The sequence below is a fragment of the Phycomyces blakesleeanus genome (genome assembly GCF_001638985.1).
Source record: "Phycomyces blakesleeanus NRRL 1555(-) unplaced genomic scaffold PHYBLscaffold_10, whole genome shotgun sequence".
Taxonomy (NCBI): domain Eukaryota; kingdom Fungi; phylum Mucoromycota; class Mucoromycetes; order Mucorales; family Phycomycetaceae; genus Phycomyces; species Phycomyces blakesleeanus.
The window spans coordinates 693,559-712,398 of NW_017265143.1; the positions used below are offsets into that span (position 1 = coordinate 693,559).

Here is an 18,840-nt window from a genome sequence, read left to right on the forward strand (position 1 = left end):
ACATTTGAAATACTCAAAATAAAACATAGTGTGTATTGTCAGGATATATTATCAGGATACACCAACAAAGAACATCATTAAGTTGGAGTATAACTGTAAGCGCCTTTTCTTTCTAAATTGGACATGATGGTTAAGAAGCCTGGCGATCTTCTTTAAACTCCAATCATACTTTATGCAGCTTTACCGAATGCATAAACCAGAGTAAAAAATTCCCGGGCCGAGATGTGACATTTGTCCGGTGCCCGGTCTATAATTGCACACTCATTTGTTACAAAAAGAGTTTGTAAAAAATTGTACTGGACACAAATTACAAACAAATCAGAAAATAAGCAGAAAACTGAATATAAATTGAAACAAATAATAATAAATTTATATCACAAGGATATTTTGACAGCTTTCCAAAAAAAAATACTCTAATAGTCATTGAATTTGGCTCCAAGTGGATTTTTGCTTACTCAAATAAAATCTTTTAGAAATATAACTTTGACTATTAATAGCCAAAGCTGTCTATTTACGCTTTGTATATTAAGCAAAGAAAACGAAGACTCTAAAGATTATATTATAAATTATTTTATTACTGATGTAAAGAATACTAAGAAGAGTCGTTGGTTCTTATTATCGATTACTGAAGTGCATAAGCTTAATATAAACCATCTTTATTACTGCTATTGTTATCGTTAATATTTAGAAATAAAATACAGTGATAAAAAGGAAAGATGTTTGTCTTGTGAGAATGTGGGTGAGATAAATGTGCTAGGAAGGGAAGGGGGATCTATAAACAAGGTAACAGCATACAAAAAAGAAATAAAGAAAGGATGCCGAAATCTCAAATTAAAAAAGAAAAGGGGAAAGGAAAATACAATTTACAAGTTACGCTTGCTGGACAACCATGTCTTAAGCTTAGAGATCTGGCCCTGGACCGAGGAGCGGGAAGTACCACCGGGAGTGTTGCGGTTTTCGATACTGGTCTCGAAACTCCAGACACTGGTAACATCATCCTCAAACGAAGGGTGGAGGGTCTTGAGATCAGCAACAGTCAATTGATCCAAAGAACCCTTGCGGTCCTCGGCCATCTTAACAGCAGCGCCAGAGATGTGATGAGTCTCACGGAAAGGAACACCCTTACGAACAAGATACTCGGCAAGATCAGTAGCCAACATATCGGCACTCAAGCTGGCCTTCATTTTGGCAGGGAAGATCTATTTCACAAAAAGATTATGATAAGATGAGATGTTCTTTATTGACACACACACACACGGACATGCACACACACCCACATGCACATATGCGCATTTACATATTTATAGTTAACTTACGTCCAAAGTGCTCAAAACACCAGCGGTGATTTGAAGGGATCCAGACAAAGTATCAGCAGCATCGAACATGGGCTCCTTATCTTCCTGAAGATCTTTGTTGTAGGTGCTGGGAATACCCTTGTAGGACATCATGAAACCAGACATGCTTCCGAAGACACGACCACACTTTCCACGCAACAACTCAAGACTGTCAGGGTTCTTCTTCTGGGGCATCAAACTAGACCCAGTGCTGTAGGCATCAGCAAGTTTGACAAAGCCAAATTCGCCAGTGGAGTAGATGATAAGATCCTCTGCAATACGGGAAATATGGGTCATGGTCAAGCTGGACCAGAACAAAAATTCAGCAACGAAGTCACGGTCACTGACAGCGTAGAGAGAGTTGTGGATAACATCACGGAAACCGAGCTCCTTGGCGAGGAATTCACGGTCGATGTTGAAAGCATGACCGGCAAGAGCACCTGAGCCCAAGGGCAAGACGTTGAAGCGATCGATCAACTGCTCAAGACGATCGGCATCAGCCTGCCACAACCAGGCATGGGACAGCAAGAAATGAGACCAGCGGATGGGTTGGGCTCTCTGCAAAGGCGAGTAATAAATCAAAGACCTGATTAGCACAGAAGTCTACCAAGAACAAATATATTTCTAAAAAGACGGATTATGTTTTTACCTGCAGATGAGTATATCCAGGCATGATGACGTCTATTTCCTTCTCGGCTCTCGAGACAGTGATAGAGATCAACTCTTTAAGGTGAGCGAGGATCTTTGAAGCCTCGTCTCTGAGCCAGATACGCATATCGGTGGCAACCTGATCGTTACGGCTGCGACCGGTGTGGAGCTTACCAGCAACACCACCGATGATCTCACCGAGACGACGTTCGTTGGCAGTGTGGATATCTTCATCACCCTCCTTGAGAGCGAACACGCCAGATTCCCACTCACCCATAACCTTCTCAAGACCGCTCAACAAAAGATCACGTTCCTCCTCGGTGATGATCTTGTTCTTTGCAAGGGCTTTGCTGTAAGCCATTGAACCAACCAAATCAGCAGCATACATGCGTCTGTCAAAGTGAATCGATGCGTTGAATGCGTCCATAAGAGGGTCAACAGCGCCAGTGAAACGGCCTCCCCATAACTTCTTTGGTGCAGGTGCGCTCATGTTTAGGTTCTTAATAGAAAAAATAACCAAGTGGGAAGAAGGGAAAGAGAAAGGTGATATGTGTATAAAGAAGAAATAAAAAATAAATAAAAAGACTATCTTTTTTAAAATATATATATATTTATTTTTATTTTTATTTTTATTTTATTTTATAATATATTTATTTTTATTTTCTAAATTTCCCCGCAGATGACTCACAATGCGTGGAACTCAGTTCCGTATGCTATCTGTTTTGACCCAAAAGGGTTTCTTTGAATGTCATTTTTGTGTGTGTATTATATATATTTATATTGTTGTTGATGGTTTTTTTTAAGATTCCGATGATAGACTTTCTTAATCAAAAAGATTAACGTCTGTTGGCATTTCCAGGATAGGATTCTCAAGAGACTGCCAGTTTTCAGCGCGTTGGCGAGAGAATTGTGCCATATCCCGCACATAGTCCCGGTAGAGTGACGACACAAATGCCTGCTGTTTGTGCAGATAGATGAGCTCTCCATAAATACAGTGGCGAATAAACTGGCGACGACATTCCTGATCATGCACTTGAAGCTCATTCTACACAAATCACAAATTGATCGAATCTATAAATCACCCAGAATTACACACAGCTCAAACCTACATTGCGTATAGATTCTTCCAAACGTTCAACTTCTGCTTCAAGGCCTGGAACTCCCTTGTGCTGGTTGACTTTGGTACGGTCACCAGCTATCCGTTTGGAGAGGACTTCGATCTGATTTCCTGCAAGTCTCTCCTTACGCTCATCCAGTTCCTATCAAGGGCTATGAATACCTCTTTTTTTGTCTTCTTCCTATTCCATCCGACCATAACCATCTCTACTCACTCGAAATGAAACCAAGAGGTCTCTGAATCTTTTTAAGTTCTCGAGAACACCGTCTGCTGTCACATTAACCTGGTTATCCAGCAGACTACTTTCGCACTGCATGTGTTTGGCCACCAGCTCATATCCCTTGACCACACGCTGGCAATTTATACATTCAGATGCATGGTAGCGATGTTCACTCTCTGCCAATGAACTATTATACCACCAAAGCTAGTTATATACCTAGGCACCCGGTTTGGATAATAACATAACCTTACTTTAGTGCGATGCTGTACCGAACATAGTCTGTGGCCTGACCATGCATGCGTCGAACCATACGCTCCATAAGGTGACAAAGGTTAATATAGTGTTCAATAGACGCCCCTACTCGACGCTTGGCCTTTTGGATATGTTCATCCAGCTGTTCTGGAATAACAGTCAGATCAGTCTGTACAGAATCGCCCTTGCGCCTATATTCTTCATCTAGTTTTGGTGGATTTTGTTTACGCCATGCTGCTAACTCCTATATATACATATATACAATACATAGAGATAATAAATTAAATCATCATATAATAAATGTCTTCAAAAAAAAACTCCCCAAACACACACACGCACAGAAATAGAAAACTTACAGCTGGTTCAGTCAAAAACCGAGCAACAACCTCATCCGCACGTAACACAGGATGGCGAACAATAGCATTCATAAACCTTGATAATCCCTTACGCCTTCTTTCCAGGAATGCTCCATCCCCTTAATGAATGTTAGTTTAAATACAATATATATACATATACATCCACATGTATATAATATATCAATTATTCTACTTACGTCCACCCATCTTTTTTGGGGGAAGACTGGGTAAGGCTCTAAAAGGATAACGTCGTACCAGGACTTCCATCAGCCACCAGAAATCACTGAATCGTCTGAGGACAATAGATGACCGTTTCTGACTTTCGACAATATAGTTTACATGCTTGAAAATAAATCCCTCTCTTTCAGGAGCAATGGTAACCTTGACTTCTTCTAGTTGCTGGAACCAATTTGTTGTGTTTATTGGATTTGGATTTGGATTTGGATTTGGATTTGCTGCAGGTGGTTGAGATGTCTGGACGGGTAGAGGTGCTTGTTCAGCCGAGTGTAGAAGATTGGGAGTGTTTGATGCTAGGCCGAGTGGAGGTACTTTTGGCTCATCCAAACCAAGATCAAGTACAGCAACCGGGAGACCTAATTCGACACATATTGTGTTGGTCAAGTGTTGTATGGGTGATAGAGTCTAATGTTACCTTCTCTGTGACGATTGACATTTTCCAATGATAAATCTTTTTAATGAACAATAGAGCAACAGTCAGTAAATAACAGTAACAATACAGGTTTAAGGTTGAATTAATTACCCATATCATGCTGAGCGCAGCCTACTAGGACGAGAGCCAAGTTGAATTCTTGGCGAGAGACAAAAGACTGGCCAGAAGACACAATCTGAAGGATCTACACCAGAAAAAGAATATAACCACACCTTTTAGATACACAAACACCAATGAAGATCATATAAAGCTCAGCCAGACTAGATACACAACATACCTTTTCGGTCTCAATAGCCGACAAATGGCCAGCATTGATCAATTTGCCGAGAGACACCAAGGACACTCGACCAGACCGCTGACAGGAACTAAAAAGTTTATTGTAGACATCCGGCAATTTGATACCATCTTTAAAATTCGAATAAGTTTGATCAGTATCTATTAACAGCTCTTTTTTTTGTGGAAGTTCTTTATACCTACTGAGAAGGGTGGAAGGGTCGAGATGGTGTTCCATTGGTTGAATCGCAGGGGCAGTGAATGCACGGCTAAGGTTGGCAACATGGTTTGATTGTCCAAAACTTCCCCATGGGTCATTGTCGTAGTCGTATTGGGGTGCATAAAGTGAAGAGCTGACTGTCTGGCTTTCGTTCATTGATCCTAGATAAGACGACGTAGTATCAAAAAATGTGCTTGACAAAGGGTCGTCATGTTCACGGAGAGAATTCATCAAAAGTAAGAAAGAAGTATAAAATAAATGTGCAAGGAAATCGATGTATATATTATAATAAATATAAAGGAATAAAGAAAGAAAGAGAGGGAAAGGGAGGGAGGGAAGGAGGGAGAGAAAGCCAAAAAAAAAAAAAAAGACCAAAGTGAGATATCTTTTCGGAGAGAAGAAAAATATTTAATGTCCGATAACCCTCTCTGTGTTTTACGCGTGCATTCAGGTGACTGCGAAAAAGAATTGGAAATTACAACCCCTAAAACTCACTGTTCAGTAGACAATACTTTTTGTATTTTTTATTACAAAAGGGAAATGAAGGGCCTGCTTTATATGGTCAATTGAGAATTTCATTAGTTGATAAAGTAATTCAAAGCATTTAATCTCCCAAAAACTCTTTTTTGATATTTCGTTTAAATAACAAGGCATTTTAATCAAAGATATATATGTGTATCAAGTCTACAAATCGGATTTTTAATGTCCCAACCATTGCTTACTTGTGTATCTGTCTGTGTGCTCATGTGTGTGCGTGTGTGTGCGTGTGTGTGCGTGTGTGGACCCTTAACTAAAAGGTTGTGCTTGTTCATTCCCAATGAAACACCAACGGAAAAAAAAAGCTTACTTTAAGAAGCACTTTATAGAAACTAGTTTTTTTCTAACAGTTTATTCAATTCAATAAACATCAACTATAAACTACAAACTACTTCTAGAAGTTCTACTGTGACTATTGGGATTTCTTTTTTTATATACAAAACATTTCATAAAATAAAAATTAATAATAAAAATATATATAGTGTAAAGAAGTTTAACCCAGACTACTTCTTTCAAAACACGTCACAACTACTTCTTTTTGGGCATCCCATGCAACCATCAGTCTCGACGGACAGGCATCGAAGAAGTCGACCTGATAGATTCAATCTTTTATACCAAAAATATATTCATGCCATTATCAGATCCATCGAGTAATTGTCCTTAGTTTACATAAAAAAATCTCTCTTATGCATGTTTGGTAGTTATGATAAGATGCCAGAGTACCTTAAACACGTCGCTCAGACCCATGACGAGACAAAGGCAGCTCAGCAACAGATGCAAGACTATATACAAGATAATCTAGAAGTAAACCAAACAATTCAAGTCGATTACAAAATTATAAACAAAATTTATTCACAATAATGAGAATGAATAGGCTACATGTGAGCATCTTAAATTGAAATATCAATTACCAGAAAAGATTGCTGATCTTGAACGATTGATCAAGGATGCCAGAGAACAAGGAGACCAAGCTCAGGGACAAATGTATGAATACCCACCCACCCACACACGTACATTATTTTATTTACTTGACGTATATATATATTAGGATAATTCCACAATCGGAACGAGTAAGACGTGCATTGGCCATAGAGTTAAAGCGTCGTGAATTAAGTCGACTGCAGGCAGCGAAAGAACAAGTAATATAGGATTTTGATTGATCTTTTATTGCGAAAAATTGACAATTTTGTGTAGATTATTCAGGAGAGCAAAACGACTATGGAACGTATATCTGAAAAGAAAAGGAATGTCAGGGCACTTCACAATAGACTTGAACAGGATATGCGATGCTTTGACGAGGTAACTCTATCGAGGATTTATTCATAAAGATTAAATGATTAATCTTTTCATTCTTTTTTTGTCATAATATATCAGGCTATTAATATGGCAGGATCCATACAAGTCGACCGTCTAATAAGTACTATGGATTCCCTAGTTGTCAGTACTCCTTTTGGAGAAACAGTCTAACACATACATACACACTGGATTATTCAGGGTCTGGCCAATCTCTCCTGCTTTACACTCTATTACTTTTTTTTTTGGACTCTATTCCCTTTTTGTTTTTAATTCAGAGGTTTTATCTGGCCGAAATCCCTCTTATACACTCATAACATACTACTTTTATTATAACCATTTCATCCCATAATAAGCATCATTTTAAATATATATATATATAATATAAAGAAAATCACAACCAAATCACAGCTTTACTTTATTGTGTACAACCAAAAGAGGAAAGACAATAAAAAAAGAAGCAAAAAAAAATAGGATTTTGCTCTTATCATTGCAAGTCACACCAAGTGTGCACATCATCCAAACCCCCCTTCCTTTTTTCAATTTTTTAAAAGAGAAAATATTTATATATCTATATATCTATATATCTATATACATATATCTATAGTCTTCCTGCCTTTTTCTGTTCTTCTTCTTTTATTTTAAACGCGATTGATTATGGACGCACCAATTGACGTTTTACGAATTGAGCACAATACAATCTCAAAAGAGCTCAGTCGATTCCGTGCTTGTCACAGTGAATCCCGCTGCTTTTATTGTCGTGAATGGGCTCAATTCATTTACAAAAAGCGTTATGCTTGGAGCACAAAGCTCCCTGAAGAACCTCAATCAAATCCTTGCCAGCTGTTGGCAGCAGGTCGCTACAACATTGCCGTCCAACAATCTGGGCAACCATCTCTCGCCAAGAAAAAGACGCGCTCATCAACCATGTTTGAGAAGCTTCGTCATTTGCTTGATGTTGCCACAACAGAAACTACACCAAATGGAATGTCTACCAGTCTAACAAAAGAACTGATCAGCATCTGTAATACATGGTTGACAATGCCTAGTAGTCTTTCTAGTCTTCCTGAAATATTTGAACCTATTACAATCCACTTACTGCCAGAGAATTTTGATGAGATTTTCGAATACGACGAAGACGACGACGAAGACGAAGACGATTTCTCACTCGACTCTGAAAACTCAATGCCACCTGAAAAATTATTGGAATACCTTGTTGTTGAGCGCCAAGCAATACTTTTACCATCTGAAAGCTTTCCTGTGTTGGCAGATCTGACCGCAGATTTCTTGCCAATACACCAAAATCTCCCCTGCCCCCACTACCGCCCCGAGTACAGGTCTCCCGGCGATCTTGATGTGGAATTTGAGATATTTAACGAAAAAATGGCACAGGCTACTAGTAATGCCTTGATTGAGCTTGAACAGGCACTAGATGTGTCCTGGCGCCATCTCACAGAATTTATGGATCGCCTAACTGTACTTGAAAACGAACGCTGTGAACTCATGGGTCCCCAGTGTCAGGCCACAATAGAAGCTTTTGCAGCTTCCCAAAATTTGCTTCCCTTCCAAGACTATTGGGCAACCAAAAACCTCTCAAAGCGCAAAGACACCGTCGAACAGGTCGATGCTGCATTTATAAATTATTTGGACAATCTTAAGGATTGTGCTCATGCCTTCCACACTGACTTTGTGATCCCTCGTCTTGAGGCTGTTCGTCAGCTGGTCCGTCAGTTGTGGAGCATGGTTGTTCCCACTATCCAGCAGATGGCCGAGCGCATGGCCTCCCAAGAACTCAGCAACGAAACTCATCTACAGAAATGTCGTGCTGTGGCTGATTCATTGCGTGAATTACATCCTACTGTGGATGCTGCCTCTGCAGTGGAGGCAGTGCAAGAGGAAATGAGCGAACGTTTGGAGGATTATATCCAAGAAATAGATGCCCTCAAGAAAGTATACACAGAAGAAAGTAGACCTGTAACTTCATCTCGTCTCGATAAAATTAACAACAAAGAATTTAAGAAGCGTATCAAGAAGATAGAAAACTTTTATTATTCTACACGCCAACATTTCCGGTACCAGACCACCCAAAAGATTTTCCCTGAGAGTTTGTTTTGTAAGTTCGGCTTAGTGTGCATTGAGGCCCTGATGCAGGAAGGCGAGATGATGGAGGCCGTGACAATCGAAAGAGAAGTTAAACGTTTTCTTGAATCACATGACGAATTGGTGGAGCAACATGACAATTTGTTGTATGCATTTGAAAGTAGTGCCCAAGTCGGTAGACGGAAGTTTGTAGGAGTATTGGGAAGTATGTTCTTACAAGAGAGTATAAGAATAAAGGGCGAATATGTGGCCTTGAAGAGACAAAACAAACTGCTCAAGTCAATGGATTTGATTGTGGAAGAACCCGAAACAAGCAAGAAAAAGAAAAAGAATAAAAACAAGGGAAGTGCTACATCTTCTCCGTTGCCAACGCCTTCTATTTCTACTATTCCTGAGAAAAATAAACCAGCACAGAAAGACTCTGGAAAGGCTACAAAGGTAAAAACAAAACAAAAAATCTGCAACAAACCCTGTGTACAAAAAAAAAACTGGAAAATTTACACTCAAATGATTTATTTCTACAAAGGTCGCTTCTTCACCAAAGGTAACCGAAAAAACCGGGAATACCGCAAAAACTGCTGCTCCTAAAGCTGCCGTCTCTCCTAAAGTAATCAAGACATCTGCCTCAACCATATATAAAACTGCTGCGACTTCTAAAACCGCAGCTTTACCAAATTTAACTGATAAATCTGTACCATCTCCTCTCAAGACTGTCGCAGCAACTCCTGCTGCTGCTGCTGCCGTCACTACTGCTTCACCATCTACTACTAGTTCTACTTCTACTACTGCTACTGCGTCCACAAAGAATTCTGCGTCCAAAAACATTAAAAAAAAGCAAGATGCAGCTTCATCAAAGGCATATACCAAAGAGGCCATAAAGTCAGAAGCCCCCAAGGCAAAGGTCGAGACTAAACCAAAACTCACTCCTGAACAGGAAGCCAAGGAAGCTCAGGCAGCTAAGGAAGCCAAGGAAGCCAAGGAAACTCAAGAGGCAAAGGCGAAAGAAGCTGAAGCCCGTGCCAAAATCAAAGCAGAGGTCAAGGCTGCCCGAGAAGCCAAGATGGAATCACTTCGTCAAGCTAGAGCCAAGGTAGAGGCCGAGGCCCGTGCAAAGGTTGAAGCTGAGCTCAAGGCCAAAGAACAAGCCGAGGAAGAGGCCAGAGCCAAGGCCAAGGCCAAGGCTCAAGCAGCTCGTGAAGCTCGCGAAAAGGTTGAAGCCGAAAGGAAGGCAAAGGAGCAGGCCGAACAAGAGGCCAAGGCTGCTGCGGACAAAGCTTATCGTGAAGCTCGTGATGCCAAAAATAAAATCAAGGCAGAAGCAGAAGCAGAGGCCAAGGCCAAAGCAGAGGCTGCATCCAAGATATCCCGAGAAGAAGAACGACTAGCTTCCAAGGCACGCGAGGCTGCAGAGGCAGAAGCAAGAGATGCAGCTGCACGCGAAGCATCCGCAGCAAAACTCAGAGCTATTGCTGCAAAGGAGGAAGCCGAGGCCCAAGCACGCATTGCTATAGTTCGTGAGGCAGCAGAAAGCAAAGCAAAGGCTACAGCTAAGGCAGCTGCTCAACAAAAAGCCAAGTCGAGATCGGTCAAGGAAGCGTCGGAGACCAAACAAAAGCCAGTTGTGAACAAAGCAAAGTCAAAAGAGGCTGCCGAAGCTGCCAGAGCCAGATATGAGGAGGCTCAAGAGATAGAAGAAGCCAAGGCTAGAGAAGAGACTAGATTAAGGGAAGAAGCCAAGGCTCAAGAGGATGCTGAAGCTGCAGCACGAGCCCTAGCTGAAGCTGCTATTAAAGCTCAAGAAGAGGATGCAGAAATGAAAGAGAAGGCGGCTTGGGCAGCTCAATTGCTCGCAGAAGAAGCCGAAGCTGCTGAAGCCAGGGAATTGGCGGCAGCTGCTATCGAAGCTTCTGTCACTGTTGCCGCTACTTCCAAACTTGAACCTACTGACTCTACTGACTCTACAGCATCTGATGGATGGAACTCATTGGACCTTGGTGGATGGGGAAAGTCAGCCACTGAAGAAGTTTCCAACGACGGATGGGAACAGGTTTCTTCGACCAAGGTATCGGCGACAGAGGTACCCAAACACACAAACACGTGGTCCCAAAAAGCTAGCGTAAAGCCTGTGGAACCAAAGGTTGCCACTTTGGAAGACACTTGGACTCAAAAGCCAGCCTCTCCTGCCGTAGACTCGTGGAACTCTACTCCAGCTTCTCCTGTAGTGGAATCATGGAATGCCAAACCAGCCTCTCCTGTAGCTGACTCATGGAAAGCCAAACCAGCCTCTCCTGTATTAGACGAATGGAATAGCAAACATACCTCTTCTGTCGTAGATTCATGGAATGAAACCCCAGCTTCTCCTGCAGAGGGTGGATGGAACACCAAATCTAGTTCACCCGTTACAGATTCATGGAACAATAAGCCTGAATCCCCTGTAGTAGACGCATGGAAGGCCAAGTCACCCAAAGCTTCAGAGAGTTCGTGGAATCCAAAAGCAGCTGGTAGTAGCGGAGGTGGAAATGAGTCTGACAACTGGAGGAAGCCTTTGACAAGGGAGCCAGTGAAGGTAAGATCATAAACGTCTGTTGTAAGATTGACAACAACAGAAAAATATCAATTTTATTTAGTCTCAATCTTCATCTTTGTTGCCAAATCAGCCTGAACATAAGAGTGGACACGCCAAGCCTGCATGGAATAAGCGTGAAGCAAATAGTAGAGGGTGGAATCAGGGCTGGGAAGAGAATAAAGAAGATAACACTGGATCTAGAAATGCTTTGGGCGGATGGGGTAAAGACAATGCTAAAGAAAAGTCTATCGAAGTGCCCTGGGACGATAAGACGCCACTTACAACAATAAGCACGTTTACCTCTGAATCGTCAGTGAACAACACTAGCCAATCTACCTACAGCCCTCTGACTGAGACAACTTCTACAAAAACAACTAACATTGTTGCCGAGATTGTCAGTGCTCCTGAGCCTGATGTTGTTCATTTCTCATTAAAGGGGCTCTCGACGCCTAAACCCCCTGGATTAACCATGGATATTCCTATTCAGCAACAAGAACAACAACACTTGCAGTCATCATTCGTAGGACAAAGAAATAATACTATACTGTCGACGGATAATCTGTGGAGTATGGGACATGAGGGTTTGATTTCGGTGATTCAGACATTACAGCGAGATAATGCACAGCTTGTGCAGACCTTGATGACTACACAACAAGAGATGGCTATGATGACAGGAAGATACTCAGAACTATTGGCACTTTCACGTGAAAGAGAAACCCAGACGTTACAATTATTTGAGGCACGGAAACAGACTGAGATGGAGGAGGCTAGACGCTATATACATTCATTGGAAGCAAAGATTGGTACATTGGAAACACAACTTCAGACAGCTACATCGACAACTGGAGGAAGTACGGCCGGATTTGGTAATCAGGATTTGTTCGCAGGATACCGGGAAGAAATGAGGTCGAACAGAACAAAGCGACCATGGAGTAAGAATGTGGTGGTACGATGTGGTAATTGTGGTGGAGCAGGGCACGCGAGTACCGAATGCAATGTAAGTTTTTATATTCTTTGTTCTTTATTTGGTATTTGATTATGCTTTATTGACATAATCTACTGGGTACAGGATGTATGTCGGTATTGTGGAAATGGAGACCATTTATCGGAGAGCTGCACGACCGTAAATCATTAGAAAGCAACAAAATATTTTAGCAAAATGATAAAATATATATATATAAATAAATAATAAATAATAAAAATAAAAATGAAATATGATAAGGAGTCAGAAGGAAGGCAACATGTTTTTTCCACAGTGACCATTCCCCTTGCGAGGGAAGGCTTAGGACACTAGTCGTTAAAGACAGTAAGTTCATCATTCCCAAATCATAATTTTTTGGAGAAAAATTTCAGTGACATCAATACTCGATCTCTCAGTGTTAGCTATGTATAGCAGACACGTTAAGTCTGCATGTGGCACATGAATATTTTCTAGCTGTCACACAATAAAATCTAATATTTCCTTTTGTAAAAAGTGTTTATTTATATATAAGATGTGTTTATATATAAATATTTATTTAACAATTGAAAGAGTTGACTCATTTGATAAACCCACGCACACGCACATGAAGTATTTGTGCAAGAATAATGATAGTAGAATAGTAGTATAATAATAATAATAATAATATATTATATAAAATAATAATAAAAAGAAAATAAAAGAAAAAAAAAACAATAGAAAGGAAATAATATTTTGATTGCAAGGTGGATTTGTATGTAAGGGTTGAAAATAAGGGGAGAAAATAAAAGAGGGAAAAAAGGGGGTGAGAGGAAGAGTAGGAGAGGGGGAGGGGGGGCTGGAGGGCAAGGGAAAAAGGGTAGGGGGTGTGTGGGAGATTGAAACTAAAGCAGGTCAACTCGGATAGAGAATAAAAGGGTTGTAGGGGTTAAAAGAGGAAGGACTAAAGAAAACGAAGTGATAATGAAGAAAGAAGTAGATATTTGACTTATATACAGAGTTATGTTAAAAAGGGAGAATAGAGAAAAGACGTGTGTGTGTGTGTGTGTTTGATCGCTCTCTTTAAGCATGCTGGGGTTGTGCATCCCACCACCAAAAGGATTTATCTGTTACATTTGATCCACTTTGAACATTATCGATCAGGCCTGTCATGATTAAACCATCATAGACTTCTTCATAATATGATGGCATCTTAGTAATGGTTTGATCGAGTGGAATATGTGTCGCCATTTGGGCCACAAGTGCGATAAAGTGGCCTGCTGCTGCCTGCATACTAAGTGATGAGCTGTGTGTCGGTTGAACGGGAGTAGGTGTCTGAGAAAGAATGGCGTCGAGGTCCCAGTTGGGCATAATGGCGTTTGAAACAAGGATATAGTTGTCTTGACGATAATCCTGGGCCTTGGTACCAAGAATGCTGATATCTTTACGAAGATTAGGCTTCAGTCCACCAGGACGAGGTGAAGATGGTGTGCGGGTAAGCTCAACAGACGATGGAAGAATAGTAGCGCTTGAACTTGTAGCAGCTGCTTTTTGAAGCATCTGGTTCTGGCGTCTAAGTGTGTCAACTTCTGTCCGGAGTTGTCTGTTTTCATCTTCTACACTACCAAGACGGTCTTGTAGTCGCTCAGCATGCTTTTTGTGCTTATCTACCTGCCCCTCCAAAGTAGTAATATATTCTACGCCAATTATTAATACAATTTTTTTTTTAAAAAAAGCGCGTTTATCTATTTCACATTTTTTTTAAAATAATAATAATAATAATATCTTACCCTTTCTTCGGACGCGGAAGTTGCGGGCTGAAATCTTGTTGCGCAGTTGTCGTCGCTCTTTTGGGGTCAACTTTTTTATATCAATTCCATCAGCTTCAGCACATGCTTCTAAAGCCAGCACATCTTCACACGCTGATGCGCTAGAGTCTCTTCTGCTGCGCTTTGGTTCGGTCTTGATAAGGTCCTCTGGAGCGACGGTCTGTGGGGGCTGGATTGGCTCAGAGAACAATAGTGGCGCAGTGCTACTGGCCGGAAGTGCAGTGGTGGTAATGGTTGGAGTTGTGGGCGGTGCAGATTGTTCTTGTTCCCTCAAAGCCAATTGCCGCTTGGCCATGTCAATTAGTTGTCTAATCTGGTCTGTTGTGGGCATAATCAGAGGAGGTCCTTCGTCATCTGCCAATTCTGGCGACCCCGCTCCAGGTGACAGATAGGGAAGACCAGCCAAAGAACATTCTGGTTCCTCATAATAGTTTTGGAAGTTGTAATAAGAGTCCAGTGGCTCTTCCTTGATAGGCATGTCTTCAGTGTGGTTGTTCAACCACTCCATGTCCATAAGATCTTCAAAGTCCATGATGATGAGAAGTATAAAGTAGTGAGGAATAAAGAGAGAATTAAAATAAAATAAAATAGAATAAAATAAAGGGGGATACAGAGGGCAAGTTAAAGTAAAAGAGAAAGAAAGGATCCAGTCACGCTTTCTTTTTGAGCACGAAAATGCTCGAACATTTTATTTTGGTCATGATATTGCCCTATTTGAATTGCTTATTGAATTCCCGCCCAATCAACATCCGACGAATCTCACTCGTGCCTGCCCCAATCTCATAGAGTTTGGCATCACGGAGGATGCGGCCGGTTGGGTACTCATTTGTGTAGCCATTACCACCCAAACATTGAATTGCGTCTAAAGCTACTTCAGTAGCTCTCTCTGCACTGTACAGAATTGCACCGGCACAGTCCTTGTTTGATATATGGCCTGCATCACAAGCACGACCGACAGAATACACATAGGACCGAGAAGCATTGAGTTTAGTGTACATATCAGCGAGTTTGCCTTGGATAAGCTAAAGAAAAAAAGAAGGAAAGAAAGATTAGCCATGTTGTTTTGATTGTCAATCAATTATTGTTATTATTATTATTATTTTCATCAACTCCTTACTTGGAATTCGCCAATCGGTACATTAAATTGCTTGCGTTCATGGACATACGGTACAGTCACATCAAGTGCATTCTGCATTAAACTAGGTGTGTAAAAGAAGTTTGTTAATTATCAAGAGAGATTATGATGAGTAATCATTGTGTATATTTACCCTAATGGACCTCCAGAAAGAACCAGTCTTTCCAAGTCAAGTCCACTCATCAATACATATACGCCCTTTCCTTCTTGACCCAAGACATTCTCGACTGTTTTTATTTTATTGTTTGTGTTTTGTGTTTTGTGTATGTTTGTATATGTTTGTTAGTAATCAAGTGTGTCAATATTTACAGGAAATATAACATACCTGGTACTTTGCAGTTCTCAAAAATGAGTTCACAAGTATTCGACCCGCGCATGCCCATCTTATCTAATTTTGGTCCGGTAGAGAAACCCTCGAATGTCTGATGGATTAGAAACGGCCTTATATTTATTATTATATTACCTTTTCGATAAGAAATGCAGTTATACCCTTGGGTCCTGCTTCGGGGTTAGTTTTAGCATAGACTACAAGTACATTGGCATCAGGTCCATTGGTAATCCACATCTTGTTGCCATTGAGTACAAAGTGATCTCCTTTTTTCTCGGCACGCAACTTCATACTGACCACATCTGAGCCAGAACCAGGCTCAGACATAGCGAGGGCACCAACATGGTCACCAGATATAAGTTTAGGTAGATACTTGTCTTTCTGGGCCTTTGTTCCATTGCGAGTAATTTGGTTAACACAGAGATTTGAATGGGCTCCATAGCTCAGAGCTACTGATCCGCTTGCACGCGAGAGCTCTTCCATAACCAGAGTGTGTTCAAGGTAGCCTAGACCAAGACCACCGTACTCTTCTGGAGCAGTAACACCCAAAAGACCCATGTCGCCGAACTTCTTCCACATCTCCATAGGGAACTCATTGTTCTTGTCGAAATCTTGGGCTTTTGGGGCCAATTCTTGCTGAGCAAATGTGTAGACATTCTCCCGAAGCTCTTCTTGCTGGACTGTAAGATTTGCTACGGCCGCATTGTAGGTGTTGTAGGTACGGCACAGACCGGATCGGAGGGACTATATTGTGGTTGATATTTGGATCGACAATGAATACCGTTTAATTATTTATTCTTTAAGATTACACATACGCTTGGAGCACAACGGGATAATATTCGGAGCATGTGTAGGACGACTTGAGGTCTTTGCGTGTTGTTTGTTGACAGAGAACAAAGAAAGGAAAGATGAAAAAAATAAATAAATAGAAATTAAGCCGCTGCATTGTTTGTTTATATCCCTTTTTGCTGCCAATCTCCATATGCCCAGAGCCTTCTCTTCCATTATACAAATTCCCACGCTATTGTGTATCCTTGACAGGAGCCTCAGAGTCCGATCGAGTCTTCATCACACTCCTCTTAAGATGTAGGTAGATTTCAAATCCTGGTAAAGTAAAAGTAAAAGTACAATAAAGTAAAGCAAAAAAAAAGCGTAAAAAAGGCCAGAGAAACAGACTTTTAAAAAAATCGATAAAGTGGTCTTGTCTTTAGTATTTCCTTGTTACATACGGGTTACAGAACTCACAAAAACAACAACACGAATCTAACAATTATTTATGTTTTGTCTTTTAGAGTTCGCCCGTTCAAAACAGATTTTTCACTTTTCCCGTGACACCATGTATCACTTTCACTAAACATGCTGTAATATACAAACAAAACTTTATTTCATAACATTTATCGTACACGATGGCCAGAGCCGAAAAACTTTCGAACATTGCCTTTGTATTCAAACGGAAGCATGGGGGGATCCCGAACATCGAATGCCTTTGGATCCGCTCCATTTGGTAGCCACACCTTGAAGTCTGCTTCATCAAATCTGCCAGCCACAGCAACCCAGCCACCGCCTGCAAAGCTCAAGTCAACAGATGCCTGTAATGGATTGCCGTTGTTTACCACCCTGACTGTCCCATCCAGTGGTTTCATTCCCAGAGTAAATGCCATGCTTGAGTTTGGTTTAATTATAGGAGCAACACCAGTCTCTCCAGTAGGCGCAAATGGATCCAATGGAAGTTTGGCTGTTTTGGTGACATGTGGCTCAAGAGGGCTAAAAACAGTCATCATCACAGGCTCACTAGACGCTCTCAGGTCAATTCGCACCAAAGGTTTGAGAAGCAATGACTGGGAGGGTTGAAGACGAAAGGTAATAGGAATCAGCTCGGACTTGTTGAGTGCATTTTGATCCTCGGCTGACAGTTGATGCACTAATTGGTGATCATTAATAATACCAGGAGTGTCGATCAGGAACCGGTCTCGTGTAATAAATCGTCGCTTCATCCAATCCTCCCCCTCTTCGTTATGCCCTAAACCAAACGCATGCAACGGAACTTTGATTGTACCCATGGTTGTGCCAGGTATAGCCGAGCTTGTAATACTATATCGTTTCTTTACGCTTGCCTTGTACGCACGCGCAACTGCCGACTCTACACCCGTTGTTCCACGTCCTCCCTGAGACAACATCTGGTTGACTAATGCAGACTTGCCGACATTGGTACATCCAACCATATAAATATCATCAGTGGGCAGACGCGCCTCACCCAATCTGCGAACCAAGCCAGATATACCCCAGCCTTTTCGGGCACTGACCAATGATACCCATTGTATCTGCTGTGTAGGCAGCCCAGTCAACTTTGCTTGGTGTACAATCCAATCCCGCAATCGCTGTTCGTGCAAGCGTGCTCTTCCCGGTAGGAGATCAAATTTGTTCGCTGCCAAAACAATTCTTGCACTTGGATTTCCATTTAACATCTTTACCACAGGCGTTAACGACGAGGGAAGGTCAGTAAGGTCGATAACTACTACCAAAAGTGGATCCCGCTTTGTTTTTAAGAAATCCAACGATCCGTATTGTTGCGTTTCTCTTAAAAATTGTGGCGAGCTTTCGGTAGTCAATTTGTTATTGTGTTTAAGTTTGTGGCATCGCTGGCACACAGGACTTTCTTCTTCTGTTGAGTTTATTTCTGGTCCTGGACTTGGGTAAATATCCTCTCCTTCTAACAATGCAAGTGTTTCCGCATCAAGACCTTCCAGCGCTGCTTTATACTGAGCGTCACTCATTGATTTGTTGCTCTGCTTCTTTATTTTTTTTGTGACAGGAGAGGTTCGGTTGACCAGATAACCTGGTTTAGATTTATCTGTTGTTTGGAAAGGTGCTCCACATCCAGGGCAGTCTAATAAAGGTTGGGCTGTTGTACTTTGGTATCGCGCTTGTGTTGATACTGTTTTGCAAGGCGCAATGTAATGTGAACGTAAGCTAACATGGCATGGTTGGACGAGGAGACGAGTTAATAACGATGTGCGCACCGTTC

At 41.3% G+C, this 18,840-nt stretch overlaps 6 protein-coding genes across 6 annotated transcripts; 1 reads left to right on the forward strand and 5 right to left on the reverse strand.

The window, feature by feature from the left end:
- Positions 1 to 554: 554 nt before the first annotated feature.
- PHYBLDRAFT_133556 (hypothetical protein) lies at positions 555 to 2,472 on the reverse strand (the record flags this gene model as incomplete). Its single annotated transcript, XM_018429578.1, has 3 exons — positions 555 to 1,199; positions 1,317 to 1,892; positions 1,984 to 2,472. The coding sequence occupies 3 exons, from the start codon at positions 2,470 to 2,472 to the stop codon at positions 864 to 866; spliced, it is 1,401 nt and encodes a 466-aa protein (XP_018291817.1). The 3' UTR covers positions 555 to 863.
- A 333-nt stretch (positions 2,473 to 2,805) lies between these two features.
- Positions 2,806 to 5,321, reverse strand: PHYBLDRAFT_64736 (hypothetical protein; the record flags this gene model as incomplete). Its single annotated transcript, XM_018441344.1, has 11 exons — positions 2,806 to 3,027; positions 3,092 to 3,241; positions 3,314 to 3,506; positions 3,571 to 3,815; positions 3,928 to 4,046; positions 4,125 to 4,520; positions 4,580 to 4,615; positions 4,688 to 4,781; positions 4,875 to 5,002; positions 5,071 to 5,139; positions 5,174 to 5,321. 11 exons carry the CDS (start codon positions 5,319 to 5,321, stop codon positions 2,806 to 2,808), a joined length of 1,800 nt encoding a protein of 599 aa, XP_018291818.1.
- Positions 5,322 to 6,176: 855 nt separating this feature from the next.
- On the forward strand, positions 6,177 to 7,322 carry PHYBLDRAFT_186924 (hypothetical protein; the record flags this gene model as incomplete). Its single annotated transcript, XM_018439300.1, has 6 exons — positions 6,177 to 6,277; positions 6,329 to 6,431; positions 6,502 to 6,611; positions 6,676 to 6,766; positions 6,822 to 6,926; positions 7,002 to 7,322. 6 exons carry the CDS (start codon positions 6,177 to 6,179, stop codon positions 7,092 to 7,094), a joined length of 603 nt encoding a protein of 200 aa, XP_018291819.1. The 3' UTR covers positions 7,095 to 7,322.
- A 5,836-nt stretch (positions 7,323 to 13,158) lies between these two features.
- PHYBLDRAFT_181357 (basic-leucine zipper transcription factor) lies at positions 13,159 to 14,918 on the reverse strand. Its single transcript, XM_018438456.1, has 2 exons — positions 14,314 to 14,918; positions 13,159 to 14,220 (listed from the first exon to the last, which is right to left on the reverse strand). The coding sequence occupies exons 1-2, from the start codon at positions 14,882 to 14,884 to the stop codon at positions 13,607 to 13,609; spliced, it is 1,185 nt and encodes a 394-aa protein (XP_018291820.1). The 5' UTR covers positions 14,885 to 14,918; the 3' UTR covers positions 13,159 to 13,606.
- Positions 14,919 to 15,017: 99 nt separating this feature from the next.
- Positions 15,018 to 16,663, reverse strand: PHYBLDRAFT_77831 (hypothetical protein; the record flags this gene model as incomplete). Its single annotated transcript, XM_018443305.1, has 6 exons — positions 15,018 to 15,374; positions 15,470 to 15,551; positions 15,621 to 15,714; positions 15,813 to 15,909; positions 15,951 to 16,559; positions 16,631 to 16,663. 6 exons carry the CDS (start codon positions 16,661 to 16,663, stop codon positions 15,063 to 15,065), a joined length of 1,227 nt encoding a protein of 408 aa, XP_018291821.1. The 3' UTR covers positions 15,018 to 15,062.
- Positions 16,664 to 17,209: 546 nt separating this feature from the next.
- PHYBLDRAFT_168218 (hypothetical protein) lies at positions 17,210 to 18,589 on the reverse strand (the record flags this gene model as incomplete). Its single annotated transcript, XM_018435821.1, has 1 exon — positions 17,210 to 18,589. One exon carries the CDS (start codon positions 18,587 to 18,589, stop codon positions 17,210 to 17,212), a length of 1,380 nt encoding a protein of 459 aa, XP_018291822.1.
- Positions 18,590 to 18,840: the final 251 nt, after the last annotated feature.

What these genes read in the sequence shown, in the direction of transcription:
- PHYBLDRAFT_181357 (XM_018438456.1), bottom strand. Translation starts at nt 14,884, where the DNA reads ATGGACTTTGAAGATCTTATGGACATGGAGTGGTTGAACAACCACACT. An exon ending in CTTCCGCGTCCGAAGAAAGG is followed by an intron (nt 14,221 to 14,313) that starts GTAAGATATTAT and finishes TAATTGGCGTAG; the next exon opens with AATATATTACTACTTTGGAG.